Source organism: Scylla paramamosain, chromosome 38, assembly GCF_035594125.1.
Source record: "Scylla paramamosain isolate STU-SP2022 chromosome 38, ASM3559412v1, whole genome shotgun sequence".
In the NCBI taxonomy this organism is placed as follows: Eukaryota; Metazoa; Arthropoda; class Malacostraca; order Decapoda; family Portunidae; genus Scylla; species Scylla paramamosain.
Window position 1 is genome coordinate 13,717,560 of NC_087188.1, and position 27,561 is coordinate 13,745,120.

At 41.9% G+C, this 27,561-nt stretch overlaps 2 protein-coding genes across 2 annotated transcripts; one reads left to right on the top strand and one right to left on the bottom strand.

Annotated features, from left to right (window-relative positions):
• Window positions 1-2,407: 2,407 nt before the first annotated feature.
• Window positions 2,408-12,341, bottom strand: LOC135091834 (valine--tRNA ligase-like). Its single transcript, XM_063989836.1, has 19 exons — window positions 12,147-12,341; window positions 11,487-11,688; window positions 11,187-11,318; window positions 10,907-11,021; window positions 10,574-10,802; window positions 10,126-10,305; window positions 9,394-9,518; window positions 8,567-8,712; window positions 8,221-8,474; window positions 7,509-7,753; window positions 7,023-7,130; window positions 6,423-6,558; window positions 5,609-5,759; window positions 5,089-5,242; window positions 4,787-4,990; window positions 4,524-4,638; window positions 4,140-4,321; window positions 3,840-3,989; window positions 2,408-3,477 (listed from the first exon to the last, which is right to left on the bottom strand). Exons 1-19 carry the CDS (start codon window positions 12,253-12,255, stop codon window positions 3,412-3,414), a joined length of 3,003 nt encoding a protein of 1,000 aa, XP_063845906.1. The 5' UTR covers window positions 12,256-12,341; the 3' UTR covers window positions 2,408-3,411.
• A 3,878-nt stretch (window positions 12,342-16,219) lies between these two features.
• LOC135091835 (serine/threonine-protein phosphatase 2A catalytic subunit beta isoform) lies at window positions 16,220-26,379 on the top strand. Its single transcript, XM_063989837.1, has 5 exons — window positions 16,220-16,479; window positions 22,430-22,639; window positions 23,299-23,562; window positions 23,757-24,037; window positions 24,184-26,379. The coding sequence occupies exons 1-5, from the start codon at window positions 16,378-16,380 to the stop codon at window positions 24,254-24,256; spliced, it is 930 nt and encodes a 309-aa protein (XP_063845907.1). The 5' UTR covers window positions 16,220-16,377; the 3' UTR covers window positions 24,257-26,379.
• Window positions 26,380-27,561: the final 1,182 nt, after the last annotated feature.

The window sequence follows — 27,561 nt, forward strand, 5'->3', positions numbered from 1 at the left end:
ATGGGCGTGGTGCAGAGAGAGAGAGAGAGAGAGAGAGAGAGAGAGAGAATAGGGTTGTGTACGTGAAGAATCCCTAAGGAGCTAGTGAGAGATGGGATTCTCTCTCTCTCTCTCTCTCTCTCTCTCTCTCTCTCTCTCTCTCTCTCTCTCTCTCTCTCTCTCTTTGATGGTACATACATAATAACACCTGAAACACTTAATCGTATATTTTCGTTACCTTTCCTTTCCTTCGTAACCATAACAACAACAACAACAACAACAACAATAATAATAATAATAATAAGCCATGAAGAGGAGGAAAGACAGAGAGAGAGAGAGAGAGAGAGAGAGAGAGAGAGAGAGAGAGAGAAGAGGAAAGAAAACAATACCATGACATAAAACATAAAAATAAATAAAGGAAACAAAAAAAAAAGAGAGCATAGAAACACAAGGGCAAAAAAAGGAAGAACAAATGACACCGCTGGTCAGAGAAAGAGAAAAAAAAAAGAAAAAAAAAGAAGCGAAACAAAGGAATACTTAATAAAATACCTTAATTGGATGTGGCGACTGTAGTGGTGGTGGTGGTGGTGGTGGAGACCTTTGACGTGACACACACACACACGCACACACACACACACACGCTGAATACTGTCCACGAATATACATATGTGCGTGCGTGTGTGTGTGTGTGTGTATGGACTTGCTCGCACAGAAACGCACACACGTACACGTAATACTGCCTTGTACGTGAAGGAACCTGCCAAAAAAAAATAAGATAAGTAATAAATAAGTCTTATCTTTTCTTATATCATATTTAACAAGCTTCCATTACCCCCTCCCCCTCCCCCTCCTCTTAAAAGCCTTCTCCATTTAATTACCACTTCAAGACTTTCATTATTATTACACGCTCTGAATCATCATCATTATCATTATCACCATCATCATCATCATCGTCATCATCATCATATCGTATTTTAAAAGCATTCATTATCTCTCTGATAGCGTTTACCGGGTGACTCAGAAGGTGTGAATTTTAAACTCCTATTTCTCTAGTCACGTGAAACACTTGCTCTTTAAAAAATAAATAAATAAATAAATAAGTAAATAATTCAAAACGATTCCTTGTTTTCAAAGATGGCAGCGGTTAAAGAAAATCAAGCAAATTCAATTTTTTTTTTTTTTTTTTGAAGCCCCTGTACACCCATGGCTAAGGTAATTATTGCAATATATCCGTAATTACCATCTAACACATCTCAGTTAACTAGCTAATCGTGTCCCTGTCCTCTCTGCCCTCCAGTCACGAATTTGAAAAGGTAACTAAGCGTTTTGTCTAACCATCGTGGAGCTCACCTGCTGCATCCTTCCCTCATGGTGCCCCGCCCTCGAGTGTTGCTATCTGCTATCTGCCATGTCTAGACTCAGGGTGACCTAACACAGCCAGAGTTGACCTGACATAGCCCAAGCTGTCGTGTCGTTGTTGAATTAGTTGACCGACGAAAACCAGCTTAACTTGACTTAACAAACCTGCCCCATTTTTCATCTAACAAAACATTTATAACAAACCTTCCCCATTTTTCATCTAACAAAACATTTATACTTATCATAATTTACCTGCTTTTCTTTGAGTCTTGCGTCAGAAATTCATAAGTGACAATATTTGCTGGCTATGATGGTGGCAGTGGTGGTGGTGGTGATAATAATGCTGTCTAAGAGTCTATATGTTGAAATCATCTGTTCTCACTTAAAGATTGGTTTCATTGCCCAGTCAAGCTTTCATGAGTGACAAAAAACTACAGTAAACACTTTATTTATCAAGAGAATTATAACAAACACCCTTGAAAACCATAACTTCAACTAGAGCCTCTTAATTATGAAAAGCACCCTTGTAACTTCCACTATAACCAGTTTATCAAGAGAATTATAGACACCCAGTTTATTGTCAAGAGAATTATAAAAACACCCTTGAAAATCATAACTTCAACTGGAGCCTCTTAATTATGAAAAGCACCCTTGAAAACTATAGTAACTTCCACTATAACCAGTTTATTTATCAAGAGAATTATAAAAGCTCTCAAAAACCATAAAAACTTCCACTGGAGCCTCAATCATGAAAAACACCCTTGAAAACCATAAAAACTTCCACTGGAACCTCAATCATGAAAAACTCTTGAAAACCATAAAAACTTCCACTGGAGCCTCTTAACCATGAAAAACACCCTTGAAAACCATAAAAACTTCCACTGGAGCCTCTTAATCACAAAAAACACCCTTGAAAACCACATTATCTTCCACTACAGCCTTTACAACTTCTACCAGAATCATGACAAGATCTTTGAATACCTGAATAACTTCCACAAGGCTGCAGAAGGTTGAGATAAGATGCCAGAACACTTAAGAATGCCAAGAAAGGTAATGTAACGAACGCAGGTATATACAAGGTGTTTATTAAGTCCCGTCAGTTACCTGTGCCGCAGTCTTTGCATCTCTTTCAAGAATCGTATAAATAAATATAAAAGGGAAATAAAAAAGAATAAACTATCAAATCAATAACAATCGATACTTACATTACTATTTACAAACGCTTCAGGAAAAAGTTCATCTTATTTACAAGGTGGTGGTTAATGAGCCAGCTTACCTGAGTCACCTCCTGTACCTGGCAGCTACCTGGTGATACAAATCCTTTTCATTAAGGTACTCAAAATGTGCTCTTTATCTGATATGGTTTTAATTCTAATTCCTCTTCATCCTTTTCTTTTGCTTTAGTTATCTAGTTCTTCCTTCTCATCCTTTTCTTTTCTAATTATCTATCTCCACTTCTCCTGTTTCCTTTTCTAATTCCTTTCTCATCCTTTTCTTTTGCTTTACCTATCAGTTCTACCTCATTTCCTCCAGTTTCTTTTCTCTAATTCCTCTACCTCATCCTTTTCTTTTGTTTTTATCTATCTCATTTCCTCCAGTTTTCTTCTCTAATTCCTCTCTCATCTTTTTCTCTTGCTTTAGTTATCTATCTCCAATTCCTTTAATCTCATATTTCCTCTAATTCCTTTTCCTCATCATTCTCTACCTTAGTTCACCTCCACTTACTCCTCACTTTCTCCCACAGTCACAAAATTGAAGTGACCTGGAGGTCCTGCACATTTCAATCACTCAATCTACAAGTCTTTCCATGGGGGGCATTTCTCCTGCATAGCTCACCTTACAGATTAGGAATCAATGGCATCTGATCTGATAGAGTTATTCCCAGTCAGTCTGATTCCCACAGAGATTCACCAGCCAAGAGGGATTTTCAAGACAGTTTTCCATCTGGCAACTGGTACCTTCACTGAACCCTCTATAGTCTTCCAGCAAGGACCTGTACCACTCCTCCAGGACCTCTAGTCTTCCAGTAGCAGCCTCAAGTGCTATTGAGTCAAGGTGGTGTGCTGAGGTCTTCTACAGGTCCTCCAGGCTGTGTATAAGAGCTCTCACCTTCTCCATTTCAGTCCTGATTGACTTCAGCTGAAAGATTGAAGTCTGATTGAAGAAAAACAAGTGAAAGCAAGATCATTTTTATAGCAGAAGGAAAAGTACCATTATTATTATCAGTCATGAGAAGTAGTATACTCATTTACCTCTGCATCAAAATGGGAACACAAGATCTAGTGTTTTCTTATTTAAACATACAGTCTTAGCTACCCTAACTGCTCCTTTGATACTCCTTGAAACTAAAGCACCTACATGTACCTACTCTCAGTGGAGTGTGGCTGGCAGATGTGTAGTGGCTAGTGGGTGGTAGAAACAAGAAATTCAATGTGGAGTATGGATGGGAGGATGTGGAGTAGCGACTGGGTATACAGATGGATAACAGTGTGGTGGGTTACCTTGGTGTGGTGGGCCAGCTGTACATGTGGTGGTGACCTTTCTAGGTATCCTGGGGAGGTCACCATCTTCACCACCTTCCTCTCGTCTCTCTCCAGCTTCATCAGTTTCTTGGTCAGCCTTGCCACCTCCACCTTGGGATCCACCACACCCTGAAGGAAAAGAGCTATGTTATCTACACCTTACAAATTACCTATAAAAATCTATCCTTTCTTTCTTTTATTTTTTTCCTTTTCTTCATTAGTTTTTATTTTTTTCCCTCAAAATCCTCAGTGGACATTGCCTCCCTTCCCAAAACAAACCTGCAGGTGGAGGTAGACAGTGGTGGCGCTGGAGATGGTGGAGACAGCACAGGCGGAGTGGAAGGAAGAGTGAGAGCTGCCTTCCTGCACCTTCACCTCCTTCATGCGGCCCAGGGTGGTGAGCGTCTGCAGGTTGTCTGTCAGTATGTTCCTCAGCACCCCGTCTGAGCTGACCACAGTGCCTGGAGACAGTGAACCAGTGACACAATGCTCCAATAAGGGAAGGTTGAACACTTTACACCTATCAAGTGTCCATTCAGGGTAACATTCCCCAAGTGCCAGAGAGAGGTGCTGTCCTGGCCCTAATACAACAGGGACACTGGACATTAAAGCAAAAGTGTGAGAAAAATGCATTATTATATCTCCAATCCTTGCTTTCCATACCGTTAACTCTGTTGTGGAAGATGCCGTAGGATGTCTTAAGGGTACGGAGAGCTGAGGCGACTTCCAGCAGGGCCTCCACTCCCTCCTCCACCCTCAGGTCCCTCAAACCCTCAAACTGAAGGGAAACATTAGGAATCACATCTTTCTACCTCTCATTTGTCAAACATCAGGGAAGTACACTCAGTCATTAAGAAATACAAGCCTTTCTACCTCCACAATTTTCATCCCTTGCACTTTCAAACCCTGGACAAACACAACCTCACCTCCTTCGGCAGGGGATAGCTACACTGCATTACACTCTGCTGCCTCCCATGCTGCCTTGGGAGTCGCTGGTACAGTTCCTCGGCCAGGTAGGGCATGAAGGGAGCCACCAGCCGCAGCCCAGTGTCAATGCAGGTCCACAGTGTTTGCAAGGCTGCGTCTCTCTCTGCCTCTGTGCCATCTCTCAAAACTGCCTTCATGCTTTCCTGGAAGGCATGAGGTCATGAATACAAGTAATGAGGTTATAAAAGCTATACTATCTATCTCATAAAAATAAATAAATCCAGGTCAAAGTTCAGCTCACCAGGTAAACATCACACAGTTGGTTATGCCAGAAGGTGGTGAAAGCTTTGGTCACCACATGGAGGTCGTATGCCTTGAAGGTGTTGTCTGCTGTGGTGACCAAGGCCGCAAGGTGACTCATTATCCACCGATCCATCAGTCCAAGTTGCTGCAGTCTGTGGAGTGAGGTGGATGAGGGAGTGTGTTAGAGATGTGGTAGACCAGGATGTAATGTGATTGATGAAGAAAGATGTGGTAAAAATTCTGCAGTTCGTTCTTTTCACTCATATTTCCCTTCCTACATGTCAAAGAGGCAGCCACAGACACAAAAATGAGAGAAAGGCCAATACAATTTCCTTCTCGTACAAAATAGATTAGTTTCCAAATAAATTTAGCCAATAAAGTTAATGGAAGCACTTTGATATACCTCCAATTAAACCCCACAAATACAGACCTAAGATTAAACACAAACATAGGTTAATACAATCAGTTCCTTAACAAAGCTACTTTATGTGCCTCCAGTACAAGCCAAGTCCTCCCACCTGTGTGACTCCTGTACAGGCGAGGCACGGGACACTCCCAAGTCAGCCACCTTGTCCAGCGCCGACAGCAGGAACCTCACAGTCTGCCAGATCTTGTTGCCGAAAAACTTGTTCTGTTCCATGCGAGTGACGTCAATGTTCAGCAGCTGGTCTGCCAGGGAAGTGTTATGAGAGATTTACAAACGTACAGCAAGGCAAGGCACACAGCTTTCACACTCACCTCACACTCACAACACTCTTTCAACACCTTAACCTTTGTTGGGGAAGAGAAGCACTCCTGCCTTAACCTTACAAATACACTTATTATAATCTTATCTCTTACATATACCAAGACGAGGCACACAACTTTCACCCTTACTCTCACTCACAACACTTTAAATGCATTAATCCTAGTTGGGGAAGAGAAGCACTCCTTCCCTAACCTTACAAGAGCACTCACTAAAATCTTATCTTCCACATATACCAAAACAAAACACACAATTTTCACCCTCACTCACTCAACACTCAACACCTTAGCCCCTGATGGGGAAGAGAAGCACTCCTCTCCTAACCTTACAAGAGTGCTCACTAAAATCTTATCTCCTACATATAACAAAACAAAACACACGATTTTCACCCTCACTCACTCAACACTCAACACCTTAGCCCTTGATGGGAAAGAGAAGCACTCCTCTCCTAACCTTACAAGAGCACTCACTAAAATCTTATCTCTACTCCATTTATCCATACATACTCGTACACCAACCCAGTAACACCACACAAGACTCAAAGCACCACACAGTCATACACATTCATCTATCTATGCCACACTGACTCTTGAAGTTGGTGGAGCACAGGGTGAACCGAAGGGCATCCGCTCCACACTCTGGGATGCCTGTGGGGAAGTTCCTCCTGATACCAGTGAGTACCTCTTCTGCATTCAGGCTCCCCTCCACCCTCTCACACAGTACCTGAGGGCATGAGGGGGTGGTGAGAGGATAAGAGGGTATGAGTGAGAAGGGAAGGGATGAAATATGGTGAAAAACAGAAGAGAACACAGATGAGCAGGAAAATGGAAGCAAAGAAGAGGAAAAGGAAGAAAAGACAAGAGATGAAAAGACAAAGAAAGGGAGAAAACAGAGAAAACATAATTTTTGCCACTCTAAAGATTGAATTACATCTAAAAATTCTCTCTCTCTCTCTCTCTCTCTCTCTCTCTCTCTCTCTCTCTCTCTCTCTCTCTCTCTCTCTCTCTCTCTCTCTCTCTCTCTCTCTCTCTCTCTCTCTCTCTCTCTCTCCAGCACTCCTTCAAAAAAATACACTTGCTAAGAAGCTTTCACAAATATTCATGTATCAACTGCTGTCAAGGTACTGTTCACCACAGCCAATGAACATCAATACAGAACACACACTCCAGCACCAGCAAGTTACACACCTCCAGGGACGCCCCATTGATGACATCCAGGGGGTCTATCACATTGCCCCGGGACTTGGACATCTTGTGGCCGCCGCCATCACACAGGAGGCCATGCAGCAGCACAGTCTGGGGAGGGAGGGTGATATAACACAGGTGATATAACACAGGTAATACTGGCAGTAATTAATACCAAGTTTCAAAAGAGGAAGGAGAAGTAACACACAGGTAGTTACTTTATAAAACATATCAATTATTGAAATATATCACCTTCATCTATAAATATTACTAGCCTTCTGAAATCTCCACCTTTTTATCAAACAATTACTAATGCTACAGTTTACAGTATTAACAGATATTTCAGTTATATACCACTGAAAATATGGACTAATTACACATCTACAATTAGTTACCTGGAGTTTCTGATAACACACAAGACAAAGGAACAAAAACAAGAACAACAACAGAGAGAACAAGACCAGGAGAGCAAGACCCAGACGGCCTCACCTCAAAGGGAAGCCTCCCCGTCAGGTTGAGTCCCAGCATGACCATCCGAGCCACCCAGAAGAAGAGGATGTCGTGACCCGTCTCCACCAAGGTCGTCGGGTAGAAGCGAGCAAGGTCAGGCGTGGTCTCTCCCCTCCCCTGACTCGGCCAGCCCAGCGAGGCAAAGGGAAACAGGCCAGAGGAAAACCAGGTGTCCAGGACGTCTTCCTCCTGCAGGGTGGAGATGATGGAGGCCAAGGGTATACCTGGGGAGGAGCACAGGGTGAGCACGGAAAGTTGCGACTATTACTGTAGCTGTCAAGACGATTATTTATCTATTGCCATACGAGGTTTATTTTTTCTTAATGAGGGTTTGCACACACACACTCACACCAGAATGATATAAAATAGTGCAGTCTTCCCTCATAGAAATAAAGAAGGGTACCCAGAATAGGTTAATAAAAGTGATACAGACAAGGACTGCACCTCAACTGTAGGGAAAAAAACTACAATTAGGTAAAGTTTTGCCCCACAGAAATACAGATAATAGGAACAAACTATGATGAGATACAACACAAAGAATGTAAATCAACTGAAGGAAAAACAATAAAAAGTAAACATTTCTCCCATATATTAGACCCTGCAAACTAACACTAGGTAAACACACCCACACGCACACACACACACACACACACACACGCACACACACACACACACACACACACACACACACCTTCCTTCTCCACAGCCTTCCGCCTTGCATCCTCCTCCGAGCCAGCCGCCACCCACACCTCCCGGCCATCTGCTGCAGTGATGTGGTACACTGGGATTCTGTGGCCCCACCAGAGCTGCCGGGAGACGCACCAGTCTGTGATGTTGTCCAGCCAGCTGTGCCATGCCCTCCTGTGCAGCTGTGGCACCAGGTTCAGACGGCCGCTCTGCACAGCCTCGGATGCCTGCTTTGCCAACTCCTTGCACCGAACGAACCTGTGTAGACATGAAAGTAAGCAAGCAAATGTTTATGGCTAATCATAATACTCATCATGCCAGTATCATCTGCAGCATCACCATCTGCTCACCACTGGGGCCTCAGCAAGGGCTCAATGACATCCTGTGTCCTGCTGCAGCGAGGCACCATCATGGGGTGGGCGCGGCACCCTCTGTACAGCCCCAGTGCCGACAGGGCCAACAGCACTGCCTCCCGCGCCTCAAACCTCAGCAAACCCTTTGGGGGAATGAAACCCTGTTAAGCTTAATAGTGAAGACAGTAGTGATGATGCAGTTAATAGTTTAAGACTTAATGAATGATATTACTGGATCTCATTAACCATCATAGCTCAGTCTTTGTGGTGGTAAACAGTGCAGACAACACTGGTGGTACAGTTCATCATTAGGTAGACTTGACAAATACTATCATAGCTCAAGAACCACAATGAATATTATACACTTTCATACATCTAAGGCCTGTGTTCTGAAACATCTCAGCACCAGACCTCCACTATTTCAAAAGGGCTCTAAATGAAGCTACACAGGTTTTTAAGGATGTTTTTAACTCTTGAGAACTTGGCTAAGTATCTCTGTGGCCTTGAAAAATACTCAAAATAACGCAGGTTTTCAAGAATGTTTTAATGGTTCTAGTGATAGATTAACATTTCTACATTATTAATAGGAGAAACACTCTTGAGAACTTGGCTAAGTATCTCTGTGGCCTTGAAAAATACTCATAAAACAACATGGGTTTTCAAGAATGTTTTAATGGTTCTAGTGATAGATTAACAACATTTCTACATTATTAACAGGAGAAACACTCTTGAGAACCCAGCTAGGTATCTCTGTGGCCTTTGAAAATAGTCTTGGTGAGAGAGCAAAGCATTTCTAAACACAGGCTTAATTTCCTCTCCCTGACCTCAAACTCTGGCACAATATTGGTGATCTTTCCACTGCTGTCAAGAATGGAGAGGAACGGAAGGCTGTGTCTCTCCCCGACCTGACAGTCCTCGTGGCTGTGACCTGGCGTGACCTTTACTGCACCTGTGGATGGACAGTCAGGTCACTTTATTTGCCTTTCATCATGACAAATAAAGAACATATTAAATTACTGCCTCTGCTTCCCTATATATGAAATTACACATGAAATTTGTTTCATGTTTAATTTGAAATGTTGAACTAACAGCTTTGGTTTGTTGTCTTAAATTTGTACGTGCAATCTTGACGTCATTTATAAGAACGTGAGAAAATAAGAAGCCTATAAAAATAGAATTATTCTCCACCTATCTCACTTACCATAAATATAAATTAACTGAAAACTTTAATAAATATGACAGAACACTCAAAAGAATCACTGCCACTTTCATCACTTTCCACACTTCCACACTTCATCACCTTCCACATCACCTTCATCACCTTCTACATACAACACCAGAAACCTCAAAAGACATCACCACAAGCATCACTAATCATTATTCTCTGCCAATCACATCTGCACAAAGGAACAACTAACTAAAAACACCACCATAATTAATCTGTCATCTATTTCACTTACCAAAAAGAAGAAAAATAAAAAAAAATTTTTAAATACACTAAAAACCCAACAATTCATTACCACAACTACCACATAATTAATTTTCAAATCGCACACCTGTTCCAAACTCAGGATCCACCACAGGGTCAGTAATCACAGGTATGGTCTCCCGCCGCAGTGGGTGAAGAAGGCGTCGGGTGTGCAAGTGAGTGTAGCGGGGGTCCTCAGGGTGCACCATGACAGCAGTGTCCCCGAGCATTGTCTCAGGACGTGTGGTGCTGACGATGACCTCCTCCTCTGATGGGGTGGGTGGTGGGGTTAGGTGTTGATGACAGGGAGAGAAGGAGGAAAGATATGAAGGAGTCCAAATAATCATAGAAAGTATATAAAAAAAAAGGAAAGAGGGAAAGAAAGAATCACAAAAGGGACGAGGGAAATTTCAATACAGGAGAAAGTTAAGTCCCTCCTCTATTACCTAAATATGTCAGTCAAGGGTACACCTATTTATATGTTTATTTTGTCCTAAATCCCTCACATACCTGTTTAGTTAACCCTTCATACCTACCTGAGTCTGCAAGTCTGTAAGCGAAGTCATACATCTTTCCGAAGGTGACCGGTTTGCTGTAGCCCGGGACTGTGAGCTCAGTGGGTCCCGTCAGGTGCAGGTGGTCCACTTCAATGTCCGAGATGGCCGACTGAAGGCTGCAGCACCAGTTGACTAGAGCCTCTTTGCGATACACCAGCCCAGCATCATACAGACGGACAAATGCTTCCGTCACTGCCTCGTTCATGTGCTGCATGGAAGAGTGTTTTTGGTGAAGTTTTTTGTTTGTGTGCATGTGAGATTACAGGGATAGATATGCTTATGGATGTACAGACACACAGGCCAGCCTCTCACCACATCCATGGTAAACACAGCTCTGTCCCAGTCGAGTGAAGCCCCCAGACGCCGCAGTTGGTCGAATATCATCGTTCCTTTCTCCTCTTTCCACTTCCACACTTCATCAACAAACCTGGGAAAAAAGAAAGTTTGTCTTTTAAATGCACAAGTTAGTCCTACCCAGTTTATTGCCCAAGAAAATTGGCAAACTATTTTGACAGCATAGAAAAGTGACACACACACACTTTTGTATTTTCATCACTCTCTACCAGGCTAGTTTTCTCAAGGCAAGACTCACTTCTGTCTGCCAAGGTCATGTTTGGTCTTCCCCTGGGTGTCCCACAGGTGCCTCTCCACCACCACCTGTGTTGCTATCCCAGCGTGGTCTGCCCCCGGGATGAACACTACCTGACGACCCTGCATCTGCTGCCTGCATGAGAGAGAGAGAGAGAGAGAGAGAGAGAGAGAGAGAGAGAGAGAGAGAGAGAGAGAGAGAGAGAGAGAGAGAGAGAGAGAGAGAGAGAGGACCTAACACTAGAAACATTAGCCAAACACAGGCCCTGCAACACCACATTAACAAGACAAGGGAGCCACAAACCATCGAGCAATAGCATCTTGGATAGAGCAGGTGAGAGCATGGCCCAGGTGGAGGGAGCCAGTCACGTTTGGGGGAGGGAAAGCCATCACAAAATCCTCCTCGGCGTCAGTTCGTCGGAAAAAGCCGCGATCCTCCCACCAGCAGTACCAGCCTCGCTCCACCTCCCCTGGCTTGTACGCAGCGGCCATTGGCTCCGAGAGGTCTGTGAGAGTGTTGAGGCTTAAGCACTGCACTGACTTACTGCATGTTGGAATAGGTTGTCTCTCCAGCCATGAGTACTGTGGTCACTGGCTCAGAGACGTCTACAGGTGAATGTGAAGCCTTGTGGGATGAGCTGACTCGCCACATGCTGGATTGGGTTTGTTTCAAGACACTTATCCTCCAACTTTGGATAAATGAAATCACGTATCTTGATGTATGGGAACGATCTTGCTTTTCTCTATAATCCTGAGTACTTGGGTTTGATGGAAATAACCTTAGCCTATCAATATCTAGACTGAGTAAAATCATGATTTTTTTTTTTATCGTCACGAATAATAACAGAGTAATTCAAGAACTGAATCAATACAAACTTAACCTAACCTAATTGAATTAATATAAACCTAACCTGACCTGATGGAAACAAATAAATAAATATAACAAAGCGGCAGCCGGCCTCACCTTTCTTGACAGGCGTCTTCTTTATGTTCGTACACATTTCCCTGGTGGCACACGCTGCTAGCCGCCCCCTGGCCACGCCCCTCACCACCTCACGCATGTACAGACCCATTGCCCCCTCTAAAAAGCAACAAATTCACCCCTATATCAAGTCTGGCTCGTGTGTTTGTTTACATTTCTCTGGGTCTCGGTCTGAGCTCATGCCTGCAGCATGGGAGAATGGTAGAAAACGAGAAATTTTCAGGGAAAACTAGTACAAGTTAATGCCCTATTATAAAATACCGTAATACAATACTAATACTGACTGGACTGCTCTGTCGCCCTGTGTGTGTGTGTGTGTGTGTGTGTGTGTCCCTTTCTTTCCTTCTTAAATTCTAAATATTCCTTACTATTTACGTATTTATCTATCTATATCTATATCTATCTATCTATTTATCTATCTATTTATCTGTCTGTCTGTCTGTCTGTCTGTCTGCATATCTATCTATCTATCTATCTATCTATCTATGTTTAATATTATCCATTCTCTCTCTCTCTCTCTCTCTCTCTCTCTCTCTCTCTCTCTCTCTCTCTCTCTCTCTCTCTGTGTGTGTGTGTGTGTGTGTGTAATTAACAGTTATTGTGAACTTTAATGATTCCAGTGATAATTTAACAAGGAGAAACGAAAAAAAATAAATAAATAAAATAATTGTACTTAGATTTCCTCATTAACTTCCTGACTGTTCTAACTAATTCATTATATTGTGTCCTTAAAACTTCACCTGCCCTTAATCTCTTATATAGACTTCTCTTACGCCTTATATAATGCTTTAACTTAGCAGTTATCCATTTAGGTTCATTTTTTTGTGATCTTATTGTTCTATACGGGATATATGTTAACTGACCTGTATGAAATTTATCTACGAAATATTTATACAATTCATCTACATTTACTTCACCTAATCCCCTCATCTCGTCCCCTACCATCCTCTCCACTCCCTCATCTACTCGCCTCGACCTCAACTCAACGCTCTCATTTCAGCATGACCTGACATTCCAACATACTCACACCTATCTCCCCCCTTCCTCTTTCCTCCTCCCTTCCGGACACATCTTCCCTCCTCTTGTCCTACACCCTCACGCCTCACCTCACCTCTCATCCTGCCTTATCTTTCTAATATATATATATATATATATATATATATATATATATATATATATATATATATATATATATATATATATATATATATATATATATATATATATATATATATCTTGCCTTTTTCCCAGGTTTGTTAATGAAGTGTGGACGTGGAAAGAGGAGAAAGGAATAATGATATTCGACCAACTGCGGCGTCTGGAGGCTTCACTTGACTGGGACAGAGCTGCGTTTAACGGATGCGGTGAGGGGCTGGCCTGTGTGTCTGTACATCCGTAAGCATATCTGTCCTCGTAAACTCTCACATGCACACAAACAAAAAAAAATTCACCAAAACACTTTTTCACGCAGCACATGAACGAAGCAGTGATGGAAGCATTTGTCCGTCTGTACGATGCTGGGCTGGTGTACCGCAAGGAGGCTCTCGTCAGCTGGTGCTGAAGCCTTCAGTCGGCCATCTCGGACATTGTTGTTTATTTATTTATTTTTACGTATTCATTTATTTGTGTGTGTGTGTGTGTGTGTGTGTGTGTGTCGATCTTACAATTAATTATTCACTCGTCTCGATCTGTTTATCCAAAGACACACTAGTCTATATTGTTTTCTTTCTATTATCATCTCTCCACCTACTTCTCTTTTCAGCCTTCTTGTACCATCTTTGCTTTCTTCTTCTTTCTCTGTTCCTCTGCTTATTCGTCCTTTGTTCGTCTATCATAGGCACCTTCAGTTAAAAATAGTAAGAATAACAATCTTTCGTTCTATTTCTTTTATGTTCGCCTTGCATTGTGATATTTACATTGCTATTAATCTTCTATTGCTTGTCTATTCCAAGCTACCTCACTAAAACGTTTTATCTCTTTGTGTTCTTTCGCTTTCTCCTCCTCTTCCTTCTTTTTCTTCTTTTCCTTCTTCTCCTCTTCTTCCTCCTCCGTCTCCTTCCTCTCATTATAGCGTGTCATTCTTCTTCTGTCATTCATTTTTATGCGTTGTGTGACCAAACTTCAATTCTTTGGTTAGTTATTGATGGTGTCACGGTAATCATTTACATCATGCTCCGGCCTTGTATTGCAGTCTGAATGCCTATGGGTGATGGGTGACGTGAGTGAAATATGCAACTGATAGGTGATGTTTATTGGATTAACTGTGATGGATAATGGGTGTTATGATAGGTGAAATGGGTAATAGGTGAATATGATGGGTGATGTGTGGGAATGTTTTGCTCTGTATTGAGTGACTATTGTGAAGTCATGAATAAGCTGGTGACGTAGAGATAACAGGAGTGATGAGGACATGCTGATAACGAGATATCACTCCCTGATGCAACATATCGCTAGTAGACTCAATTATGAGCAATATTTTCATCTGACGTTTGGAACTACATGAAAATCAAGATCAAGAGTGGCTGGTTTCGAAAGATGCTATTCCTGTAATTTATTTGCTTATTTAGCTAAAGTTCAGGTTTTTTTTTTTTTTAGATAAATATCGAAATCACAATGGAATACTTAAATTAAGCCTAGAGTTTATGAGGAGTTTTTAAACCATGATAACCAATAAATTTTGTTTTCCTGATATACAAACTTTTTTTTTCACCATACTTGTGTATTGATTATTACAGTACATTATCAACTGCAATTAAGTTTTCAAACCTACAATTAGGCAATATTTAATCATAACCTTTTTCTTTGCTTTAAATGTTTATAGAGATGTTTTGAAAGGTGTACCCCCGTTAGCCTCCACCCGGGTCACGAGGTCCCGCTAAACAAATGTCATAACTTGAAAACATATGGTTATTGAGATAAAACTACCTAGAAAATCCCCAAAAATAGATGAATAGTAATCAATACCCCTACAATACATCCAGTACATCCATTAATGAATAGAAAAAGAATAGTATAGCCGTGTACTGGAGGACTTCAGGTGAATACAGAGAAATACAACTAATTTAAATCACATTTGTTGCTTTCTTGGGAAGATAGAATAGTAAAGAATGATACATAATAAGTTTGAATGGTTATAAATAAATAGATACACTGACAGATAGATAAATGATAGATAAATAGACAGATAGATCTGATGTAATATGAATCGTAAGAATGATTGGTTATGAAATGAAAGTGAGAAACGATGGAAATGAGAAACGCAACAATATTGCACATTTTCTATTGATCAAGAAGTATTGTATTAGCGAGACAGGGATAAGAATAGAGCCGTGAGAGGCGAGAAAGTAAGAATATACAATAGCAGAAAATACAATTGAAAATACGCATTTCCTATGAGCAGAAAATATCAGACTTGAGAAAAGAATAGGGTAAATTTGCAATGATGTAAGAGGCAATAGAGCAAGATAAGAACAGAAAATATAAATCTAGCCTGAATGTCTGAATAAGAGAGACGTATTGTCTATAGACAGTATGGTATTGTAGACACACTTAAGAGATATATAGATCTTAGAACAATCGTCTCCATTGATTGAGAGAGGCTATAGAGCAGGGAAAGGTTGGTTTAAGGATATGGATAAAAGTAAAGAACCATCCTGCAATGATCTTAGAGCCAACATATGAAGGGACTGATAAGAGAGACCCAGGATAAGGATAAAAAAAAAAAAAAAGTTTGCAATGTTTGGAAAGGCAATAGATTCAGAATAAGGGGAGAAAAAATCTAGCCTGCAATATTGAGAAGCAGTAGATCAGAGGAATGTGACTTTAAAGATAGGACAGAAATCATAGAGAGGTTTAAGAGAGACAGGACAAGGATAGAAAACATAAAACTAGTCATCAGTGATGGTGACAAGGAAAGAAACCTCAGAATTAGTTTACGTACAAAGATGAGAGGTGATAGATCAATGGAATGTGGTTTTAGAGACACAGGACAAGGATAAGAAGCAAGTAACATGATCTTACAGCCATGAGAGAGAGAGACATCAGGGTGGCGGCGTGTGGTAGCGAGGCAGAATCAGGCGGTGTATGGCAAGACTGGGATGACGTCACAAGGAGGGCGCCATATTGGTCCTGGCTGCGGGGAGGAAGGGCGTCGCCGTTATATTACCGCCGCACAGTGTTCCTCCTTGACTAGTTAACTCACAAGTGCGCCACAATGGAGGAGAAAACGCAGATGAAGGAGCTGGACCAGTGGATAGACCAGCTGATGGAGTGTAAACAGCTGGCAGAGAATCAGGTGAAGACACTCTGCGAAAAGGTAAGACCGGAGGGAGGTTCTATCATTTTTCCCATTTTCTCGTTTATTTATTCACCTCCATGAGTCTCCAACCACCCGGGGAGCCTCATGTTGCTATTATTCCATCCCACTACCCTTCTGGGGCTGCGGAACGTGGGAATATGTGTTTATTTTAAAAGTTTGGGGGAATGCAGAGATCAGGTGTCCATCAGATTTCATTTTGTCACTGAAGGACGATTGTTTATATAAATTTTACTCTCTTCTCCCGCTCATATCTCTTCTTACTGAGCTTCTTTGGCTTGGAAGTGAGGTTAGGTTAGTGTATTTATGAAGTTCTGCACTTTTTAGGGGTTAAGTTTAAATCTGATCTGAATTTTCAAGGTATATTAATGGACTTCACGCGCCTCTTTCCACTTCGACTCCCCTGCCATTAATATTTCTCTTCCGCTTTTTTTTTTTTTTTTATTCTGGCTTGGAAATGAAAGTATATATATTTTTTTCGGTGTTTTGGGAGCGCAGTGATCAGGAGTTCATAATTATATATATATACATATTTTTCTTTTTTAAGGATTCCTAGATTTCACGTGTCAGATTCCCCTTCAGGACTCGTATGCCATCAATATATCCCTCCCCTGGGCACGTGTAGCTTGCAATGAGGTCATATTACTATTTTTTAAGAAGGTTTGTGCTATGCAGGGATCACGTGTCCATCAGATTTCATTCTATCGCCAAAGGATTGTTTTATTTATATATCTTGGGGTATTTAATCACTTCCCGGTAGGCCTGTTAGTGTGTGGGGTGCATAGGCTCCAGGCAGGCAAGGGGAGGGATGTGTGTGTGTGTGTGTGTGTGTGTGTGTGTGTGTGTGTGTGTGTGTGTGTGTGAAGGAGTTCAGGCTGTGAGGGGTTGAAATGATTTGGGCATTGATTGGAAGTTTTCTTTACACAATTTCGCAATAGCAGTGTTTTATTTAGTAACCCAACTTACTTTTTCAGTCTTTATGTATTTGTGGTTATGTTATGTATTTTGAGTGAATTTAGTTTAATGTTTCTGTTGATATTACTAGTACTGTATCTTATCATTATTATTATTATCATCATTAGAAACAACCACCAGATTCATACAAACACACCAAAATCAAGCATAACAAAATATTTTCATCCTCACAGATAACGCATTATGATATCACTGTTACCACCACTGCCTCTCAGAAAATAAGTGTGTGAAAAGAGCAAGTAATAAATTAATGCAAAACACACTTCATTCCAATTCATCACACATAACACATGCCACTGCTCAGAACCACTTGCTTCCATCCCTCACTGGTCTGCTAGATTTTGTAAACTAAATCAAACCTGACCTAACTCCCTGATGACTCATGCATTACTCACTGTTACTCACTCAGCCACATGGTGAGACTTGTGTACTTGTTGTGACCTGTTATACTTGTTGAGTCTACAGGCTTGCATAGGTTTCTGTCATGTCCTGTGGTTAGGTTAGGTTGTGTTGTGATTTTTGTTGGTTTGGAAGCCTTGACAGTTGTGATCATGTGTTAGGACTCCATAGTTTATTCCTGAAGATTTCATCATTATATCTCTTACATTTTACAAGCTGTAGTGAATAGTATTTGAATTTAAGTGGCATTTTCATAATTCCAGTGATGATTTGATGTGTATTCTACATCTTCAGTAGGAGAACACTCACAAGAACACCGCTGGTCATCTCAGTAGTTGAAAATAACGATGAGAGACCAAAGCATTTATGAACACAGGCATTAGTTGTAGAGCACTGTGGTCTTATTAGTTAGAATTCCCTACAAATGCACAGGTAGGGATGATTAGCAGACTTGAATACCAACATACATTTAACACACACACTGCCTGTTCACACTGCTCTTCAATCTATACAATCTATAAATTTGCAGATAGGAATGATAGACTTGCATACATATATTTTCCACAGGGACTACCAATGAACTTCCCAATTTCATCATTTTTAACAGGGGTGATGGGCTTACATGAATATATACATTTTACACACAGACTGACACCTTACACTAGACTTCAATCCCTGCCAGTCAGAGAAACAAACATTGGGCACCTGTGACACCTTACACTAGGCCTCAATCCCTGCCAGTCAGAGAAACAAGCATTGGGTACCAGTGTTCCTATGTGTTGGGCCATAGAGAGACAAGGAGGGCGTGTAAGTGTGCCGTACTGATTGATGTGTGGAAATTGTTAACCTTTGTATTACGTTCCTGTTACTGCCACCACACAACAAGGGTTTTCCATGAAGCGTTTGAGAATTTGATGTCACACTAGTAGGAGCAGAAATATGCATACATAAAATGGAATGCTATATTTTCTTTCTAGTAACACACATCTCTCTCTCTCTTAATCAGTTATTTTGGGTTATTTAAATGATGGTAAATATTTGTCTGGAAGTAAGTGAGGGGGAACAGTTTATTTGAAGTCTTTAAGTGGGACAGTGTTGAAGGTTAGGCTGGGCTGGGCTGGGATGGGCTGTACAGTGGTAGAGTTTAAGCTTTTTAAAGGGAAGAGCCTTGGACAGAAATGAAGAACACCCCAGTACTGCTGTTTTCACATGTCAGGATTGTCCCAGTGTATACAAAGACAAGGAGTGTACATTGTTCAGATAATGGTGTTCCTCTGGGGCCTTGATAAACCTGTGATATGTACATGGCTGGTAACACCTGTTTGTGAGAGTCACAAAGGTCTTGTCACTCAGGCACCAATTACTGAGGACCTTAGAGAGATTGTCCATGCAAGAAGTGAGGGACATAAATATTATCTAACCCCATAAAGGAAACTAAGGACAAATAGAATGGTAATGGCTGGAAAATGTGCTTTATTGTTTGAGTGGTGATAAAGGACATGGCTGAGTTAATTGATATAAATAACACCTGGGGGAAACCTAACCTGGGAAAGACCTACACACCTTAGTGAAGTGTACTGGGAGTGGTGGTGTTACCGTGAAGAAAGTCTGTGTGTGTGTAAGTACTTGACCTTTAGCCTGTCTTGTGCCACACTTGAAGCTCTGGTCACTTGGTCATGCTGGGAGAGGAAATCTATTGTATGAATCATTATGTTTTCAATAGGAGGAAAGTGACAGAGCTCCCACATTCAGCATTGTTTGATTGATGATGAAGCATTGTTGTGTTATGTTGTGTTGTGTTGTGGAGTAAGGAGACTTCTGGCACCCATCACAATAATTAGCAGGATCACAGGTGCCAACATATCCCAGAACTTTATCATACAAGAATATAAACCAGTGGTAAATATGCTCCTTTCTCTTATGAACAGAGCTCGCTTCCCAATTAGTAAGCAAGGACTGCCACTTGTAGATTTACTGGCTTCTTGCTCCTCTCATGTGGTCATAGCATCATTATACACCTCATTGCAAGTCACTTTAGAGGGTGACCGGGCTTGAGTGTCAGGTGTATTGTTGCTGATAAAGCCTTAGATGTGTGTGTGTGTGTGTGTGTGTGTGTGTGTGTGTGTGTGTGTGTGTGTGTGTGTGTGTGTGTGTGTGTGTGTGTGACTGGCACCCAATGTTGGTTGAGTGGTTGATGATAAAGCCTTAGATGTGTGTGTGTGTGTGTGTGTGTGACTGGCACCCTATGTTGGTTGAGTGAGCCATAGCCTTGATAAGACTGATAAAGGCTGATAGGGGACTCACACTGAGCCTGATGTGGTCTCTTAGCAATGAATTAATGAGGTATAGATTTGCTAATTCATTCATTCCTCAATATACAGAAGGAATTATCAGTGACCCTGAAAAGTATTGTCCTTTCAGCAATGACAGACTTAGATTTGCTGTTTCATTCATTCCTTTATATAGGAAAGTAATTGTGACCATGAAAAGTGCAAAACTCAAGCCATCCAACTTCACTAATATTGATGTTAAACAAATTATGGTGATTCTTTCCCAACCAGAGGCTTTGCTAAGTACTATGGATGACATACATGGATGTTTTATTAGTAGAGTGGCAAGAGATGCATCACAAGTGGCATTGAGGTGGTGAGGTCTTTAGATAACACACACCATCCATGAAAGCATAGATGCCACAGCAGTATCTCCAATGACAAGCCACAGCTGTGCAGAGTCAGGGTTATACCGAGCTCACACTTGCACATTACTGATTCAGAGCATTTGCACCTCTTACCCTGAATCCCAATGAATGAAAGGCAGGCAGAATGCAAACATGATGGCATCCCTTACTACTTATAGTGGCAGAGGCACTGCAAAGCTTCAGATCTTGAGGGATGTAAACAATGATAAAGATTTAGTTGTGTGGATTAGTTAAGATGTGAAAAGTGTGTGGCAAGCATGTGGGAGTCCCCTGCCTCTTTAAAATGTGTCCCAGGAATGCCTGAAGTGTCCTTCATTTAAAACTTTTGCCCTATAAACCTCAGAATAAATATAATGACCACACTGGCTATTTGTGAGACTCCCTCTCCTCGGAACAATGCTGTAGCCTTCTCAGTCCGTAAATATTGGCACAGGAGATGTTTTACTTGGTTTTAGTGTTTAAACTGTCATACTAAGACCTGTTAACTCTTTCACTGAGGTATGCAATGATTGTCAGTATAAAAACACTTTACAGAATCTTTATAAGGTCATACTAGAGGGAAAAAGAGGGTCAAAACAGTATTTTTCAGTGACTTAAGATATTGTCGTTGTTGTTGTTGTTGTTGTTGTTGTTGTTCTTTCTTTTCTTTTTCTTTTTGTTGTTGTTGTTGTTGTTGTTGTTGTTGTTGTTGTTGTTGTTCCTCCTCCTCCTCCTCCTCCTCCTCCTCCTCCTCCTCCTCCTCCTCCTCCTTTTTGTTGCCCTAGTGCCCTTCTTACATAAAAAAGAAAGAAAAAAATGTCCCAGGAAAGTCTGTGACATAGGAATGGTGTGTTGAGTGGCAGTGAAAGAGCCAAGTCACCTGCAGCACCCACAGCACACAGAATGTCCCAGTGTGGTAGTGGTGGCGGCAGTGGCGGTGGCAGTGGCGTAGCATACACTACCCATTGTGTTTCATTGCCACAGAGCTTTTTGAAAATAGGAATTACTAAAGGAGAAGGAGCATGGCTGTCCTAAAGGTGATGCTGTTAGGCGTGTCACTCTTGGCCCTGTGCTTAAGAGAGGTCACCCTATTCAAAGGTATCACTGGGCTAAATACACAGTACTTGAAGGAGTAAAGGGCACTGTTGAGGTATTCAGTCACTTCCTGGCAGGCTTACTAATACATGGTGCAGATGCAGTGTGTGTAATTAGGGCAAGATTACAGCAAAATAAGCGAGCAGTTTAATTTATTGTATTACATTCATATTAATTAACTGAGTGTAATATAAATTGTGGTAAAGGGATCCAGTGAGTGCCTTATGATCACTCCAGGGCAGGCAGTACAACAAAACGTGTGGGAAATGAGCAGCTTGTTCGTTACCACACATTCTGGTTTGCATTGTTGTTGTGTTAAGGCTCCTCTGCAAAGCCTTGGTGGACCAGGAGGATATTGATAAGTGAAGTGACTAGCAGTATCAGTAACTTATTTGATTTGCTACTACAGGATACACAGTACCACACATTTTCTCAACATTTGTCATCTCTTGCTTGTCTGCCTTAGGGGATGCACCAGATGGAACTAGACAACACTGAAGTGATTAGCAATATAATAACAATGTATAAATGCCATAATATACACCCATACCCAATTTCCACCTCTAGGACAGAAGTTAAGAGTGATATGCCACACTAAGGTGCTTTATGTTTACAAATACACTATTAGAATAAGAGTAATGAGTGAGCTTACCGTTTACAAATACCATAATACATATTCATACACACAACACTCACTACTAGAACAGAAGTAATGAGTGCTTTATGTTTACAAGTACATACACACACTGTGGTAAGTCCAGTGGGTGACATCCCACACTGAGGTGCTGCACTGTTTCCCCACAGGCAAAGGAGGTGCTGGCCAAGGAGAGCAATGTACAGGAAGTCAAGTCTCCTGTCACAGTGTGCGGGGATGTTCACGGCCAATTCCACGACCTGATGGAGCTCTTCAAGATTGGTGGACGGTCTCCAGACACAAACTATCTCTTTATGGGGGACTACGTTGATAGAGGCTATTATTCCGTAGAAACAGTCACCTTGCTAGTTTGTTTAAAGGTAAGTAACCTGACTGTCTTCCTGCTGCTGCCATGACTCTTGTTGCTCCTTAGTGAAGCTCAGAGTGTGTGTGTGTGTGTGTGTGTGTGTGTGTGTGTGTGTGTGTGTGTGTGTCACTTAGGTAGCTTTTCAGGAGCATGATGCGTTTATTCTTAAGTTCTATAAATAGATATTGAGATACATGTGATGATAACAAAAATAGAATCATAACTTGTTAAATATTAATCAATAGTCAAGTTATATATGGTTCAATTACTTATAAAATAATTAAAAGTTTGAAAAAATAGTGTATTTATGATGAAATAATCACATGTGTACAAATATAGAAGTGACATCTTGTTTAGGAAAATCTGTGCCAACTATAAATAAATGGTGGACTTATTTTAAGGTGGCAAGGCTGCCATGCCAATGTTTAGGAGAGAGGTGCCACCCCAGTGTTTGGGTGGTGTGCACGCCAGCAGGGGTGAGTGCATTGTGTGTGTGGTGAGACAGCCACATGTTGAGTGTTGGGGGCAGCGACCTGGCATGGCAGCGGTGGCCTGGCAGGGCGTTCACTGCTGCCTCCGCCGCCCCCGGTGACTCAGGCCGGGCTGGCATGGTGCCATGTGAGTGGCAGGTGGACAGCAGAGCACAGCGTTACCCAGTGTTCCCTCCTGCAGGTTCGGTTCCGGGAGCGGATAACCATCCTGCGAGGCAACCACGAGTCCCGGCAAATCACCCAAGTGTACGGGTTTTATGACGAGTGTCTTCGAAAATATGGGAACGCCAACGTTTGGAAATATTTCACAGACCTGTTTGACTATCTGCCCCTGACAGCGTTAGTAGACAGTCAAATCTTCTGCCTGCACGGTGGCCTCTCCCCCTCCATAGACACACTGGACCACATCAGGGCCCTGGACAGGCTGCAGGAAGTCCCACATGAGGTGAGTCATTCTGATGTTTAGTCCTCTAACTTGGCTGTACTGGATGGGACATATGCAGTGCTGGGAGTGAAGGGAAATCATGTCCATGCTAGTCTGTATGTGTATAATCATGGCACACTAAGAGGTAAGAATGGGAGGCTAAGCACCTGAACTAATTGTTTAAGAGTGTAGCTTGACCAGTGACTTCCTTGCAGGGCCCCATGTGTGACTTACTGTGGTCTGATCCCGATGACCGTGGCGGCTGGGGCATCTCCCCTCGTGGTGCCGGCTACACCTTTGGGCAGGATATATCTGAGACCTTCAACCACTCCAACGGCCTCACACTGGTCTCCCGGGCCCACCAGCTGGTCATGGAGGGCTACAACTGGTGCCACGACCGCAACGTTGTCACAATCTTCTCAGCCCCCAATTACTGCTATCGATGCGGCAACCAGGCAGCCATCATGGAGCTGGATGACTCCTTGAAGTATTCATTGTGAGTATTGTGGCACAGACAGACCTGCTATTGACTAAACTTTTAACTACTATAAGCCTGAGTGAGGGAAATGCTAAACCATGTGTGTGTGTCAGTTGTTTTTTTTTTACCTAACCCTCTCTCTCTCTCTCTCTTTTCTCCCACAGCCTTCAGTTTGACCCTGCCCCGAGGAGAGGAGAGCCACACGTCACCCGCAGGACTCCAGATTACTTCCTGTAGATGCCCCACCATGTCCCCTCACCAACAACATTGTCCCCTCATCACCCCACTAACATGCTACACTCTTCTACACCACACATTTTGAATACACCACAAGGGTATTTTCACTTCTCTTATTTGATACTACTGCTACTACTACTACCACTACTACTACTACTACTACTACTACTACAAGTCAGTAATGGTATTTTAAAATTGAACTGCTTTTTTTTATATTTGTGTTTGCTAATTGTGGAAGGTTGGGTTTCTTTGCATCCACCTTCAATTTTTTTTTTTTATTTATTTATTTATTTTTATTTTATTTTATTTTTTTTTGAGGAAACTGCAGGCTCAGTTGCCATTACTGTACAATTGTGAATTAATGAACCAGCAGCAGACAGTAGTTACCCATTGTCAGTCAGTTCCTGGGGAGCTGAGGATGTCTTGGTGTCACAGTTGACGCCCCAACCAAAACCTCATTCTGTCAGCTTGCAGCCTCAGTCAGGGAAGGCAGATTTATTTATTTAAAAATTTACACTTTGTTTTTTGAGTTACATGATTCTAGGCTTTTAGAATCAATTCCTACCTGCTCATGTATTATGATGGATACAAATTTTACAAACCATTTCTGTGATGAAGTAAAAGGTAAAATTTCAAAGTGTCGCGCCAGACTCGACAGCCACTCTGGCCGGTGACGAACACATGGTCGAGCCGGCAGTTCTGTGCGTTGCGGATAACAATTGCCCTTAATGCACACATCACTGGCCTTTCAAAGAGTCAGTATGGAGTATCAAAGAGCAAGGCAGGTCAGATGGTGGGGTTGATTTGCCCCAAGAGAGGGAATCTTCTATTTCTGGGAACAAAGTTTGTCACGGCCACGGGCGGCTGCACTTGTGTCGGTGATCCTCTTGTTGGTGGCAGTCGTGACCAACGTGGAGTGAGTCAGTCACATGAGATCATGAGCACTGTTGCATTTTTGTACAGGTGAGAAGAAAAGTGTGCCTGGTTTTGTTTTCTAAGTTGCTGCCCAGAAGTGTGATGGTTTACTCAGTCAGGAATCATTTGCGTTTCCACCCGAGGCACTTCAGGACCCCAGTGGACCGAGTCCCGGGGACTTGCCAGAGATCTCCATTGGCAGTTTGGTTTGCCAGACCAGCGCGTCTGGACTGAAGACTTGTCGCTTTCCTGTGTGTCCGCCAGAAGACAAATGTCGTGGGCCCTTGGCCTGAACCTGACCTCCACTCACCTTGTCTAGTGCTGAGCCTCTGCCTCAACTAAGCTTGCACTCTTGAGTTTTGATAGGCATATCTGTATATATATTTTACTCTTCACTCTGTCTTTGTCTCTCTTCCTGCCCTTATGTGTAATGATTATTTGCTCCATAATGATGCTTTGTAGTGCTAAAGTATGTGATGTTGGTGGAAACTGTGGTTTTTTGGACACTATTTATTCTAACCATCATAGACAAATTTGATAATCTAGTGTTTAGTAATGATGGTTTGTGAAAAGACTCAAGGGATTGATGCAGGATTCGTTAACCGTATGAGTGATGAACCATAGCCGTCAGCAACTTAGCATTCATATCAACTTGAACTGAGGATTCACATAGGCATATACGTATAATATATTCTATATATAAATATATATCATTCTTTTGCAGTCATTTTGAAACTTAGTCCAAATACTTTAGTACTAATATCTCCTCTAGGACCCGAGAGACCACTCCGTTTTGTTTCATGTTGTCGTAGTCGGAGGCTAGATACAAGCACAGTGTCAGGGTTCTGCATCGATATCGTGGATGTATGGCGTTGTGTTTGAGTGCTTCATTGCTAAATACTACTATATTTGTGATCAATACTACATTAGATGAGATCAGGTGTATGACATGTACTCCATTACAGAAAGAGCTGACATCTCTGTGCCCCACTGAAACCCTCATGTTTCATCTTCACTCGTTTGTTTTCTTATTGTGAAAGAAGTTCCATTATCTGTAGTTATGTTTTGTTGATGCTCGTCTCGTGTTAACAACCAGACTCGGCCAGGGAATCCAGTACCATAATGAGCAAGTGAATGTATCAGCAGCATGGTTATGTGTGAACAGTTAAACAAATACTTAGTTCTACTCCAATAAAGTCAGTGACAAGTGCTGTGTATTATGTCCTTTCCAGCTTGTGGTGGTGACTTGTGAGTTTGTTGATGGTGAGGAACAACCAACAACATGAACTTAGCTGCTTACAGAAATTAAGGCAGTGAAGGAATCTATGACTGCAAGAGTTCTTAATTGGGTGATCAAATGTGGCTTAATAATTCTCTAAATGCTCCTGATTTGACAACTACAGGTATTAATAAGCTTTGTTAATCAATGTAGCAATGTCTTCAAAACACCAGACATTTAGTACTTATCAAAACAGTAATAGAAACCTACATATGCTGCTTTAAAGTTTCAAAGAGCATACCATTATTAAACACAGCTGATGATAGATAGGACAACACATCCATTAGACATGTTAAGGTGAGTAGACTTGTCCAGGAGGCAGAACAAGCAACAGGCAGATTCTGTTGGGATGCCATGAAGTGTCACCCACATGCTGGAGCTGAAGGCAGGCAGCAAGCCGGGAATGCTGGTAGTTTGCTGAGTGACAGGATAAACATGGGACCCAATGATAGTGAAGAGAAGGAACCAGTGTTGTGTAGCATGATTACTGCTGTGCATATGAAGGAAAGGTAATATGGTAGAAGGGATAGCTCAGCAGAAGAGGTGTCTGTCATAGCCCCAGTGCTTTGCCGCAGCAAAGGGACTTCACTGGTTTTTTTTTTTTTTTTTTTTTTTTTTTTTTATGTAGGAAGGACACTGGCCAAGGGCAACAAAAATCTAATAAAAAAAATGCCCACTGAAATGCCAGTCCCATAAAAGGGTCAAAGCAGTGGTCAAGAATTGATGAATAATTGTCTTGAAACCTCCCTCTTGAAGGAATTCAAGTCATAGGAAGGTGGAAATACAGAAGCAGGCAGGGAGTTCCAGAGTTTACCAGAGAAAGGGATGAATGATTAAGAATACTGGTTAACTCTTGCATTAGAGAGGTGGACAGAATAAGGGTGAGAGAAAGAAGAAAGTCTTGTGCAGCGAGGCCGCGGGAAGAGGGGAGGCATGTAGTTAGCAAGATCAGAAGAGCAGTTAGCATGAAAATAGCGGTAGAAGACAGCTAGATATGCAACATTGCGGCGGTGAGAGAGAGGCTGAAGACAGTCAGTTAGAGGAAAGGAGTTGAGACGAAAAGCTTTTGATTCCACCCTGTCTAGAAGAGCAGTATGAGTGGAACCCCCCC